The sequence below is a fragment of the Pteropus medius genome, unplaced genomic scaffold (genome assembly GCF_902729225.1).
Source record: "Pteropus medius unplaced genomic scaffold, Ma_sr-lr_union100, whole genome shotgun sequence".
Lineage (NCBI taxonomy): Eukaryota > Metazoa > Chordata > Mammalia > Chiroptera > Pteropodidae > Pteropus > Pteropus medius.
The window spans coordinates 7,782,309-7,795,229 of record NW_024342467.1 but is presented as its reverse complement, the minus strand read 5'-3'; the positions used below and the strand labels follow the sequence as shown (position 1 = coordinate 7,795,229).

Here is a 12,921-nt window from a genome sequence, read left to right as displayed (position 1 = left end):
TTGTTTTACTATGGAAAATTTAACCTTAAGATAATGAGTGAAACTGATATTCTTATAAAACATGAGGATTCTTATAAAGCATGAGAATTACTTAATTTTATATTCAAAAGTAATTAAGTATTACTTAATTTTATATTCATAATTTTATATTCATTAGAGTAACCCTAAACATAATATTCTCTGATAACACTTTAAAGTGTAGGTCAGTTAGTGTTGTAAAAACTCTTGTTTTATTATATTTGTTTTGTATAATGGACTTGGTGGAAGAAGAATAGAAGTAGTGAACACAAGGTTTTTCTCATCCTTTCATCTCTTGATTTTCAATCTCTTGGGATTGGAAAAGTTAAAACTGCCCATAGAAGGACACCATTCATCCCAAGCTAACCAGTGACAGGTCAACTTCCTTTCAAGAACAGAATAGATCTTAGCACTGCCACACTGATCTGAAGCACATGGCATAATATCTTTACATTTCATCTAGAGAAAGCTTGTTTTTAAAGTCATTTTCACGAGCTTTTATTCCAATTAAATTGTTTTCAAAGAATTCCAATTCAGAAAAAAAAAGTTAAAATGCAGTTACCATTCCAGATTGTTAAAACCGTTCATTACTGTAAAATGTAATAATTATAACAACCTACTGGCAAGGAAATTGCATTCTGAATATTTTTAAGATAATCCCTTTTTTAATGTACTGGAAAAGTTTTTATACATGATTAGATAAATTTCTCTTAATATTCCCTGTACTTTTCAAATATTAAAAGAATATTTTACTCAGACTTATAATAAATACTTAGAATACATCAGTCCACAATTTTGATCTTCCTCTTCTCTAAAAAAATGACTTACAACCTAGGGAGACCCAGTTTTCTACCGTAATTACTACAGTTTCTTTATTAGGTCTCCTTCTAACAACAGATAGTATTAAAAAATCTTTCTATTCAATATCAGTAAAAAAAAAAAAAAAGAGATTTAAGTTATAAATGTATATCTTCAAGAAAATTAAGACCTAAATTTTACTTGAAAGAAAATTACGTAGTACTTCACTTAATTAATTATATTTTGAGAAATTACAAACTAAAACAAATTACAAAGAAGAGATTTCTAACCACCAACGTACACACTGTAGCAAATACTGCTGGTGCCTAGCTGACATTCATTCTTCTCACCCTTTCTTCTTCCTGATAGGTACTAGATTACTAGCAGCAGCATCCCTCCTCCCTGGCCTACCCATGGCCCTACGGAACAATTACAGTGGTTCCATTCTTCTTTTCAGTGACTGGCTAATGTATGGGCACGTGAAGCTATTTTGGCCAATGAGTTATGAAGGATGATTTTCTGGAAAATTTTTGGGTAAAACTTCCTTCCTAAAGGAAACACCCCTCACCCCCAAAAGCAAAGCTTCTCTTCTATGTCTCTCTGGAACTGCTACAGTCAACTTGTGATTACTAGAGAAAACAGCCTTGTGATGATAGCAAGGACTGCATGCTGTTGACATTATTGACCACGTGGTGTTGCCTAACCAGGGTTGCTATTTCCCTAAATGATAAATTTCCTTGTTGTGTGTCACTTTGAGTAGGATTTTCAGTTACCTGCAGCAGAAGACAATCTAATTTATACACTACTACTTACAATTAATCACTGTTAGTGTATTGGCATAGTAGCTTTCTATGTGGATGTATAAGAAACATTTTTTAGAAGATGTGTGCATATTATTAAAATGCATAAAGGCAAAAGAGTCTGACGATGAAAACAAAAGCCCCTCTACCACCAGTACCACCATCACAAACATAAAATCTTTCCTAATTTCTTTCTATCTATACACGGATTCTTCTGGGACATGAATGAATAGACAAAATATACTTTTATAAAAATGAGATAATATCACTGATGTTATTTTTAAAAACATTATTAAATCTGAATGCGCTTAACAGAATTAAAATTTGCAATTGAAAGGACCGTAAACATACTAAATGTTTCCTTCCTATAGGAGGTACTATTTCCAAAATGATTTCTCTAACATTACATAAAGAAACCATTTTTAAAAATCATTGTTTTGAGTATTTTTTTAAACTATATTTTTCTATTTTAAGCAGCAGGGAGTCTGCCCCTGTTCAGAGAGGAGACGATACTAGCACGTCCCTCCATCTCACCTCTCCCCAGTGTCTCATATTGGTTAGCTTTATGAATATTTTTACATTGCCCTACTTTATAAAATTTGCTTTCTGTCCTATAACTGCAATCTCATAGTCGTTTAAATGGATTAAATGTTGCTCCATTAAACTGTGTTTTCTATACTTCTGAATTTCACTTTTTATTTTTAAGTTCATCTCTTCATCGTGTGGGCTTCATTGTCAAGCAATCTATTTCATGTCTGAAGATTTCTAATTTGTCTATCTATTTTTCCTATATTTTACTAACATCTTGCCTAGGTGGAATATTGGACTGCACTTCTAGAACTTCAGAGATTTTTCTTCATTATCTTCTGGCATTGAGTGATGAATACTTTTGATAAGTATTCTTGAGTTCCATATATTTCCTTTCTTTTCACCCTACCCCCACCATAGATCTATGCTTTATCTGCCTGAATCCCTAAAGAATTATTTAACATTTGAAATTCAATAGCCCAGTTAGGATGTGACTCGGCGGTAAACATTTGCGTGGAATTTTCCTAAAAGATGGGAGCTCTTTCAATCTTTCCTAAAACATGGGAGCTCTTTCAATTCAGTTTTTTTCTTTTTCAGTGAAATGATCTTTCTTCATTTTCACTGAAATCTTCTGTTTAAATGTTTTGGAATATTAACTTCAGGAACATAAATACTCTTTGTTATATTGTCTTTCTTATTTATTGATTTCTCTCCAATTGCTTTAATTCATTTTCCTTTTTCATTCCCACTGATTGTCTCAAGCCTTTCCTCTTTGTTGTTAAAATTGTCTATTGTTTCTTGCTATTTCTAATGAATATTTTTGTTCTATAATTATCATGTTTTTTTCACTCTCAATTTGTTTTCCTAAATCTAAAATATCCTTTTTTCATCCCATTCTATTGTTTCACCATCTCATTTTTGAGTTCTTGTTTTATGGAATTTATGTTCTTTCTAGAGTGCTCTATTTGTCTGGACTGATTATTAGACAATTCCATGGATTCAGCGAGTTGATGCTTCCTTCTTGGTGGAATCACGAAGGCTAGTTGGGGAAGAGTATTTCGTTGCAGAGAGCTGTAGATCATTTCCCCAATTTAGAGTGTTCCTTGGGAGCCTTCGTTTCTCCAGAGTGGCAGTGTTTGTTCACCTTCCTCCCATTTTACTAGTTGCTCTTCCACAATCCTTTCTTCTATTCCTCAGTCACAAGAAATAATAACAAAAGCAAACAACAATAATAACAACCAAAGTAGAAGATATCTGGTCAGTACGCCTCTCTCCAAATTTGGGAATGTTAGTAAGAATTTTCAGGTTGTCAGTAAAATTCTAAGGAGGCCTAGAATTCAGGTCCTGTTAGGTTTCTCTGATCTAACCAAAGATCCTTGCTTCCATTTTTCCTCAACTATTAGTATCTGAGGTATATTGCTTTGGTCATATTGTTTTCTTTGTTCAGTTATTATTAATATTATGTGTTGGGGGCAGGTGTTTGCTGCCTTATGCTATTTTTGGATCACTTCATTATTTATCAGTGATGAGAAATTATGTGGTACATTTTCAAATTTCTCATCTCCAAAATCAAAATCATCATTTTTAAAGTCATAATTTGGGTTTACTTTGGTCTTCTGAGGGGTTTTACTGAATTTTCTTACTTAATGGACATAATAATTATGCCACCTGCGTCATGAACAGAATTCAAAAAATACTCATTTTCGTCCCCATTCTCAATGGGACAATTTATAACTAGCTTTTTGATTGCTACCTATCAAATGTTCAAATTGGTGACAGCCTTGTAAGTGAAGATAACCTAAGTTAGTGAACAGCAAAACAGTAATTATGGGGACTACACCAGAGTGATTCTTGACATGACAGGAGTATTTCACAGACTTACATTTTCATAATTAGATTCTGCTTTCCAAGTAGACATAAATGACTACTGAATCTAAAACGTTTCTTTCCTCTTGATGATACACACAAAGGGGGGAAAAAGGGGATTCTCAAAGGGTGAAGATACATTTTCCATAAAAGAAATTCAGGATTTAGCTTCAAATGTTCTCTTTTATACCCTAAAATACATAGTGAAAATATGAGTTTTCCTTATTGTGAATGTATTTTACATTAATGCTGTACAAACTCTAGGAAATTCTTTCACAGTAATTATTCCAGTATTGTCTGGATGGGTCTGCTGTCCAATGTGTGAAGTGACATGCCTAGCAACAGGAGAACACCCCGAATCTGCCAGCTACTGTTGAGTGACCAGAGTAAATATTTGTACATACTTTAGTTTCTTCCAGTTATAACTCAGAGTGGCCCACACAAGCCATAACAATGGAAACTGACCTGGTAACAGGTGTCACTCATACTGAATTCCAAGATTCAATATTATTGAGCTTTTTAATTGAAAAGACATTAGCAGACTACAACCTAGTTCTACCTAAGATGTCTAGCCTGGATGGGTCAATATTAGGAAAAAATGGAACCATATAAAACATTTACAATTCAATAGTATATAAAGATCTCTGAAGAAAAATCATCTATATTAATGCATAGTATTCGATATAACTAGAATAACAAATGGGGACTCTAAAGCAGTGGCTAATAACAAAACAAAGCTTTTTTAAACAATTAATTTCAAGAAATCTGCTGCTAGAGGTTTCACTGTTTAATTACACATTCTACAACTTCTTTGCCTTTGATTATTATGTAATAAGACATTTCTCAAAACACATACATGCATACACACTAGCTACTCTGATTTATAGTCACAATTTGCACAAGGAAAGGATTTCATTCTTACCAGACCAGAAAAAGAAAAAACAAAAAAAAAAAAAAAAAGGGAAAAGCTGATTTATAAGATAACTAAAGAAAACTTACTATCAAAACAAAAAAATCATTTTCCCAGGGGACATACAGCTGAACCCATCCAGCTTGTTCAGCCATATAGAACATGGTATTGAAGAGCTGGGAGCTCAGATTCTTTCACTAGAAATAGTAATCATAATAGTGAGTCTACACTTTAATAACATGTTGTCACATTTGAACTTCACATGAATGCCAAGAAGTAAGCAGGAGGACATCATTATTCTTCAGTTTACGGACGAGTAAACCAGTTCTACAACTGGCTAGCGGAACACAGAGCTTTTGACTCCTACAGTGGTGCTCCCTCCACCACTCAGCACGGCTACCATATATATTTCACTCTCTTTCAGATCCAGACTCCACTCTAAGCCTATCAATCACATCCATGCCACTGGTCCACAAGAGAGTTGAACAAGATTTGTAGCTAAATTAAGACAAACACACCCCTACTTTAGCAATTAACTTAAAAGGGCAAACTCTCCTGAAATGAGTCCCCGGCATTGCCATCACCTCCCCATCTCCCCATGTCAAAAATACTCAAAGTTTGCTGGATATTAAGATTGCTCTGAAGATACTAAACGCTCCAATGCTATTTCCCAATTGAATCAGAAGCTCTAGGGGTAGGACCCAGGCATCTATCTGTATGCTGTAAAATACTCTAAAACTGAAAGCCAGTTGCTCAGACAATAAAGATCAGGAGAATTAAATTTAAGGACATATTATAAACATTACATGGCATGATAGGAAGGATGTAAATGTTTTTATATTTTGAACTTTAAAAATAAATAGAACTTAATATAATAAGAGTTTCCTTATTTACGCCAGACAGGTTTGGGTGTCAACGTCCATCTACACCACTTTTCATTTCCCAGCTGGTGCTTACACGTTGCTTCCTGTAGACCTGACGACAGCACGGGCAGTCTCAAGCACTGCCCTGTTTGAAAATATTGTTGCTTTGTTTAGAAATCATCAAATGTCAGAAAAATAACAATCTCAACAGAAATCGGAGAAATGTTATGTACGATTATCAAAGATATTGAGAAACAGTGAACCTTGTAAACACCTGTAGCGAGATTCACTGTCAGCAGTCGCCGCTTTAAAGGCTTTGTTTCTATCCTATGAAGAAAATGTAAATATTCAGCACAGAATTGAGAACTACCAGGATAAAGTGTAATACTGAACAGATACCTAAAATAGTGATTTTTAAAGAATTGGTCCACATTTAAAAAATCAAATGCTAAGTGACCAGTTCCATCAGCACAGACTGGCCGAACCCTCCCCAAGCTCTTGTCAAACTTACAGCCAGGAAAATAATAAATTATACTGAACTTGTGATATGTTTGCTTTAGATAAACAGTAACATAATCACCGTCACTTGAGTGTAAACATACCAAATTGTATAAAATCGGTATTTTATTCTAATTCCATGAAAGATTGAGTCAACAGAAGAATCTTAAAATCATCATAACTAACCAAGGTTTAAAGAAAACTTGCTTCAAACACAGATCCATAGATGGGGAGGTGTTCAACACTAAAATAGACATCATGGCAACCTGTGGAATATTTCTTTCACATTTATCTCTACCAAGTAAACGCTACTTTATGTTGCATTCTTATTATGAGAGTCAATGGGGTGATCTACAATTATGATTAAGCCCACATAGGAACTTAAAGATGTGAGGGAGAACTTTAAGCCAGTTTAGACTGTAGCATTCAGAAGAGGACCAAAACAAACCCCAATCTTATGAACTAGCTAGAGGAAATAAATATGAAAGGCACCAATGACAAATAAGTGATATTGCCTGGAGAGTCTCCTCTTTTCAACAAACAGCAATTAACAAAGCTGACAAGCTTCATCACTCATCAGCACATCTCCTTGAAGGCATAAGCACAGACACAGAGAAACTAGAAACTGGAATTTGTTACTGTTATTCTTTAAAACGTTGCACCTGCATATAATACCTCATATATGTGTTTATGCCATCGCATCTGCCTGACAATGTCAGACACCTCAAACGGCTTTAAAGAAATTAAAATAACCATCTGTTAATAATAATTTTGTTTTATTTTAAACAGTTTCATTTTGGGTTGATGAGAAAAAGCCACATTAAAACTACCTTCACAACTCCATAGGAAACATATTTCAGAAGGTAGGTCTATAAATAGATGTGCTTCTGTATACACACTGTAAATAAAAAATCATCAGGCTAGCGGAGGCTGCAATTTAAACTGAAGCCACAATATGAACTTACCTGATTTTTAAAGTCCCATTAGAATAAGCTTACAATCAGTACTGATCTCCTTTTTCTAGTTGCATAGTAAGGCGAAACACCCCCAACTACAGTTTACTTATCTCAGTCCCATCTTTCATCAGAAGCTTTGCGATTTCATTCAGAAGCAGCCGGCCCTAAACAGACTGAATATGCACAAAAACAGTAATGGAAGAGATCTAAGTTAAACCCTACAGATGCACCAAGAAAATAGCAACATCAACATCAAAAAGCAAATTCTTAAAAGAGGTGCTTTGCTTAGCTGCATTTCCCAAGTCAGCCCCCTTTCACACGTAAAATGTCTCAGTTATGAAGGAGGATCTTACCTGAGCTGATCATACTGTGCATTCTCTGCTGAGCCAAGAGCTGCTCTCGTCCAGCCACCCCATCTGAGGAAAAACACGAGTCACTCTCGTAAATTGTCTGCAGCATATTCCAATCACTCTTAGTTCAGCTACATGAAAGATTCATCTCTGCTCAGTGCACCGGCCCCAGGAGCTACCCTCGCTGGTTTTCCCTCCTCCCCAAGGAGAAGCAGCAGAGGATCAACTTCGACAATGATTTCCTTTCTGTTAAGATGGACAGACACTTTTTCAAAAGACCTGGACACTTTTCCCATGTTACCAACCTGTGTGCAAAGCAGAAAGGACCGGGTGGATGCTAAGGCTCTCTGGAGTTTAGGTTATCCTGGAAACTAAAAGCAGGTGGGAAATAGGAATGTGCGTCAGGGTTACTGCTTTGTCAGAATAAGTAGAAAAATATTAACTCTACCCATGAGAAAAAGAAACCAATTAAACCTGGCTTAAAGTTCTTCAGGCTGCTAGAGTTTCCTTGCAAAAACCGGTCAGTCCTGCAAGTGGCTTCGGCTGGTGCCCTTCTCCTATCTGTTTGTGTGTGTCTTCCCTCTCTCTGGTCTCTCTCAGCTCAAGTTGGCTAAAGCTAGTGATAATCCATTTGCATATGAATCAACAACAGCATGGCCCACAGGCACAGAAATAGAACAATGGTCGGCCTGAGCCAAAAATAGGTCAAGCCTGGCCGAGTGATTGGAGCCTGCATTAATGCATTTAAAAATACCCCAGCAAACCCAGCTGTCCAGCCTCTATCTTTCAAACCATAATTCTCTATTGCAGGGCCTTAAAAGCAATTAACTCTTTCCTCCCTCCAAGCTTGCCTTACACACTGTGTTTCACACTGGCGATTCACATCCAAGGAAAGGAAGGCAAAAAAATTAAGAAACATAATTCTAAGAGGGCAAATGCACATACATTTCATTTTATTTTATTTTTGTAGTATGTGTTTTTGGAAGAGAGAGGAGAGAAGTGCAGAGCTCTGTATTGGTTCTAAAATAATACTGGAAGCTTTTGCTCATAATGTGGTTTCTGCCTCACCCACGCACAGCAATCCTGGTGTTCTATTTTTGTTGCCTGTTTCTCTGGCTACACTGCAGTTGGCTGTAGCACTAGAAGCTTTTCTGCCTTCTAGTTTCAAGACTGACAGGAGATTTAGTAGAGGTAGTTTCAGAAAACAAGCACACCCCAAAATAAAATATTTATAAAGGACTGGCTTAAATTTTTACTTGCTATTTGTGTAAGGCAATTGTCCATTTTGCAAATCTAAATATGACAGTAGTACCCCCTATCAGTTTTATCACATACTATCTATGATATTTAAATTAAAAAAAAAAATAGCTTAGACCTGAAAATGTTCCCTCTACATCAGCCTCTCAGGCTAAATTAAATTTACCTGCAAAGAGAAAAAAAGAAAAGTGTGGGTACTCTCTTCTGGATGGATTCAGAATTAGTGAACATATGCACCTGTGGATCAATAAATAAATACGGTAAATCCCCAAGTATGAATGTTTTGCATTCATCTCTACATTGGTTGCCTGAAATACAGACATCAATTTTCTAAAAGAAATAGCGTTTGTAATAGTTGATAGATTCCCAGACCACCAAGTACTGAAGAATTCACTTATAAAATAAACAAATTATAGTATAGAGTATTAAGAAGTCTGTGGTCATTTATAACATCATTTCTTTATGAGAAATAAATTCTGCATCACGAATTGGGTTGTTAGCATCTAGCTACTCCCATGGGCAAACCCAAGTGAGACTTCACTGGTCATGGGAGGTCTCCCTTTTCCAAACTAGATCAGCAAGGAAAATGTAATTCCTAAGGCATTAGTAGCAACAGAGAAGGAAGATTAAAAAGCAGTGTCTTAAGGTTCCCACAATAATCAGATGGAGGAGGGATCTTGATCAATGACAGACTGTAGGACTAGGGAAAGAGAACAAGAGGACTTAGAGTTTTGGTGGAAAGTAGGAAATGTGTTAAGTCATTAGGCAGATAACCCACTGCAAAAGAAAATGGCACTGAATTTTTCTTCTTTCACAGATTAACTCTTACTTCTTGCAAAATTATATTTGTACAGATAAATTCTACGATTTAAATAGAGAAGTTATTCTAAACTGCATTTACTTAAGCTAAACAAGAAAATCTCATGTTCCTGTCAGTGGAAAAAAACTATTTAATTCTATCTGATATTACAACTTTCACTCTATTAAGAAATTGGTAGATAAAATTCAAGGGATGGAAATATTGTGGATCTGGCCATTTACCTCAGAGATGATGTAACCAACCATAGCATTTTAGACCTTAGAGGAAATTTAGAGATTGTCTACAATGGTGTTCAAACTCTCTGTTCCCCAAGATGGGAGGTGGATGACTCACACAGGAATCTCCATCCAGAAGAGGTTGTTCCCCTAGCCAGAGCTGCTTCATGTTTACCTGTTTACATTTGGGTATGTAAGATTTCTTTTGAATGACTTCTTATGTTAAGAAAAAAACAAGTGAAATCTGTTCATCTAGTACAAACAAGCTCTCCATTTTACACATGCGGAAAGTAAAGAGCCTTGCTGGAGGTTGCAAAAGCACTCATTAATGGAGTTATGACTAAAGAATCTTGCTTAGTCTCTAACAGATCATCTCTGAGTAGGTCTAGCATTCAAGTTCTCTAGTCTGCCGTCTGTTCCTTACTAAAGTGATGCATATAATTATCTGAGATATTCAGAATAAATTTTAATATTATTTACTGATGAAAATGGCCATTGTCTAATTGTTCCAGAATGGTTTTGAATAGAATATGCAAACTAGTAATAGATATATGAAGGATAATAAAAATCTCAGTATTGACATAATACACTCATATATCATTTGTTATTTTAATTTTAAATCATACCCTCAAACTACAAAAGTCTCCAAACTTTTGTAATCATAAAAAAATAAAACTCCAAAAGAGTGAGTTAGTAATTATCCTTTTTCTCAAATTTTCCAGGAAAAGGCAAGCCACATAAAATTGTATAAATAATGTGCCTTCGTTTTGACCTAGTTATTTAACTTGAGGTTTATTCACATTTCATTCCTGCATTCTTTCAGCATTTTTTCCCCATTAGCAGTCTTATCTTTCAACTCTTGATAATGAAACTTTAGTTTAGAGTGAAAAAGCATTGGACAATTATCATAAAAGGGATACCACTTACTTCTGGGACAAAAAATAAGCATCATTAAAAACACCACCAAGAACATTGATTACTATAGTTCCATTATCCAAGAACTTAAATATTAAGAATGTTGAATTTTTCTCACATAATCTCAACAATGTCGATAAAGAAATGTGACTAGCTTTCTTTTGGGGCATTTATAAAACTGATTTTACTGGCTTGGAAAAAATATATTAAATTTTAAATTATAAGAACCATAAAAAACTAATACAAATGACAGGCTAGAATAGATAGACAGCTTTTAATATTTCAATATAATAAATTTTAACTCAATAAACATTGTGGAAGTTGATCTAAATATTACATTTTACATTTATTCTAATAAAATTGAAAAAGAATAGGGAAAAAACAGATTCCAGATTCAGTAGAAAATGGGAATGGGGCTCAAATCTTAAGATAAAATATCATTCGAAAGTGACTATGATAATTCCAATTTTTTAAATGCAGGTATATAGACAAAACAAAAAGAATGTGTAAAAATATATATATGCCATCAAAATATTTCCAGAAATAAAAAGTGGCAAATTAAATCTATAAAAATAAATATTTCCAGAAATATCCTTAGACTCCTAGATTACAATAATCTTTTCTCAAATCAGTCTAAATTGATGGCCGAAGACTCTTCTGGAAAGAAAGTAGTGTAACTTGATTTATTTAAAACTGACGTATGCATTATAGGAAAGCTACAAATTAATCACCAAAAACTGGAACTCCTTCACTTACTTCTGTTGCTTCTTTTTCCATCCTCACATTTTTCAAACTATTGTCACAGCAATATAGTTACACACATTTGCTACAGGCAACAGACGTGGTTCCCATAGACTCTCAAGGATAAGAAAGGACAGGGAAAGGAGAGTGCACTAAATTTTATTTTGAACTAAGTAGTTTATTTATCTGAATTTTCTATCTCTTGTAGGAGCATCACCAATTCTTATTAAATAGTGAATACTCAATTTACAAGTGATTCCTCTCACTAAAACAACTTAATTGGTTCCCAAATTGTCTTCAGATAAGGAATCACTGCCTGGACCCAAGAACAGGTCAAGCGTTTGAGAAAATACATCAGCAATGTGTGTTTTATATAAAACTATTTTACATAAAGACAAACAAACAAACTAAGATCAACAAAAACTCTAGAACTGTTGGCCTTGCTTTGATTGAAAACAATTTTTTCTTTAACTCTTCTCATCCAATAAAATGCGTTAATCATGATTTATTCTAATTTGGGGGGATTAGAAAGCATAAGGGGCACCTGGGAACTTATAAATGCAATTTATTAGGCCCTCCTCAAGAACTACTAAATCAGAATCTATTTTACAAGTTCTCCAAGTGAGTCTCATGTACAATGAAGTTTGAGAACCAGTACACAGGATCATCCTTTCCACAGCAATGATGAGGTGGCTAACAATAAAAATGGATAAAGTATCTTTTTTGGTCCAATTTCAAATTAGCTACTATTATTACAGAACAACTTTTCAAAATGAAAATAATTAAACTAGGTAAGAGATTAAAGAAGACCGTTAATATTCAAGGTATGAAAAGACCAAATAAGATCATACAGAAAAAAATTCTCCAGTTTACAGATGACACCAACATTGTACACTTAGAGTGACAAGCATGTGTGTACCATTTTTCTCCAGTAAGCAACTTTGTTTAAGGTTCTATCTTTCTATTTGCCAGTGGCATATCAGCCTTTCTGTGCAGAGCTCAAAGCAGCCAGCCCCAGGCAGGAGAAAACAAAGCGATCATGTGTGATTAGAAGGATAGGTAAAAACTTAATGGTGTTTTTTTTTTTTTTTTTTTTTTTTTTTTTTTTGATAGAATCTATGAAAGTCAATTGTTCATATATTAAACATTTATTATTTCACAAGCACAGTGCAAGCCCTGAAGATATAAATGTATATAAGAATGTCCCAGCCTCTACTTTCATAGAATTTTTAGTTTTAGAAGACATATAGTCAAAGCAATTACTAAAGAGCTTGATAAGAAAATCTCTAACTCCAGATTGTATTTCAATATTCCTTGAATTTTAATTTATAACCATGGAGCCAAAATGATAAACCTACAGGGCTGTTACTAGGATTATAGAGTAAC

General features: G+C 34.5%; 1 protein-coding gene across 28 annotated transcripts in view; it reads right to left on the bottom strand.

Moving 5' to 3' along the window:
• Positions 1–12,921, bottom strand: part of HDAC9 (histone deacetylase 9) — an 829,181-nt gene that overhangs the window by 460,110 nt on the left and 356,150 nt on the right. For 20 of the 28 annotated variants that reach the window (XM_039862468.1, XM_039862469.1, XM_039862470.1 and 17 more), the window contains one exon: positions 7,591–7,653. In XM_039862468.1, the coding sequence (XP_039718402.1) occupies positions 7,591–7,653 (63 nt within the window). Of the gene's footprint in view, positions 1–7,246; positions 7,411–7,590; positions 7,654–7,892; positions 7,959–8,061; positions 8,915–12,921 lie in introns of those variants that run through there. The other 8 variants (XM_039862483.1, XM_039862485.1, XM_039862477.1 and 5 more) reach the window with 8 other exon arrangements.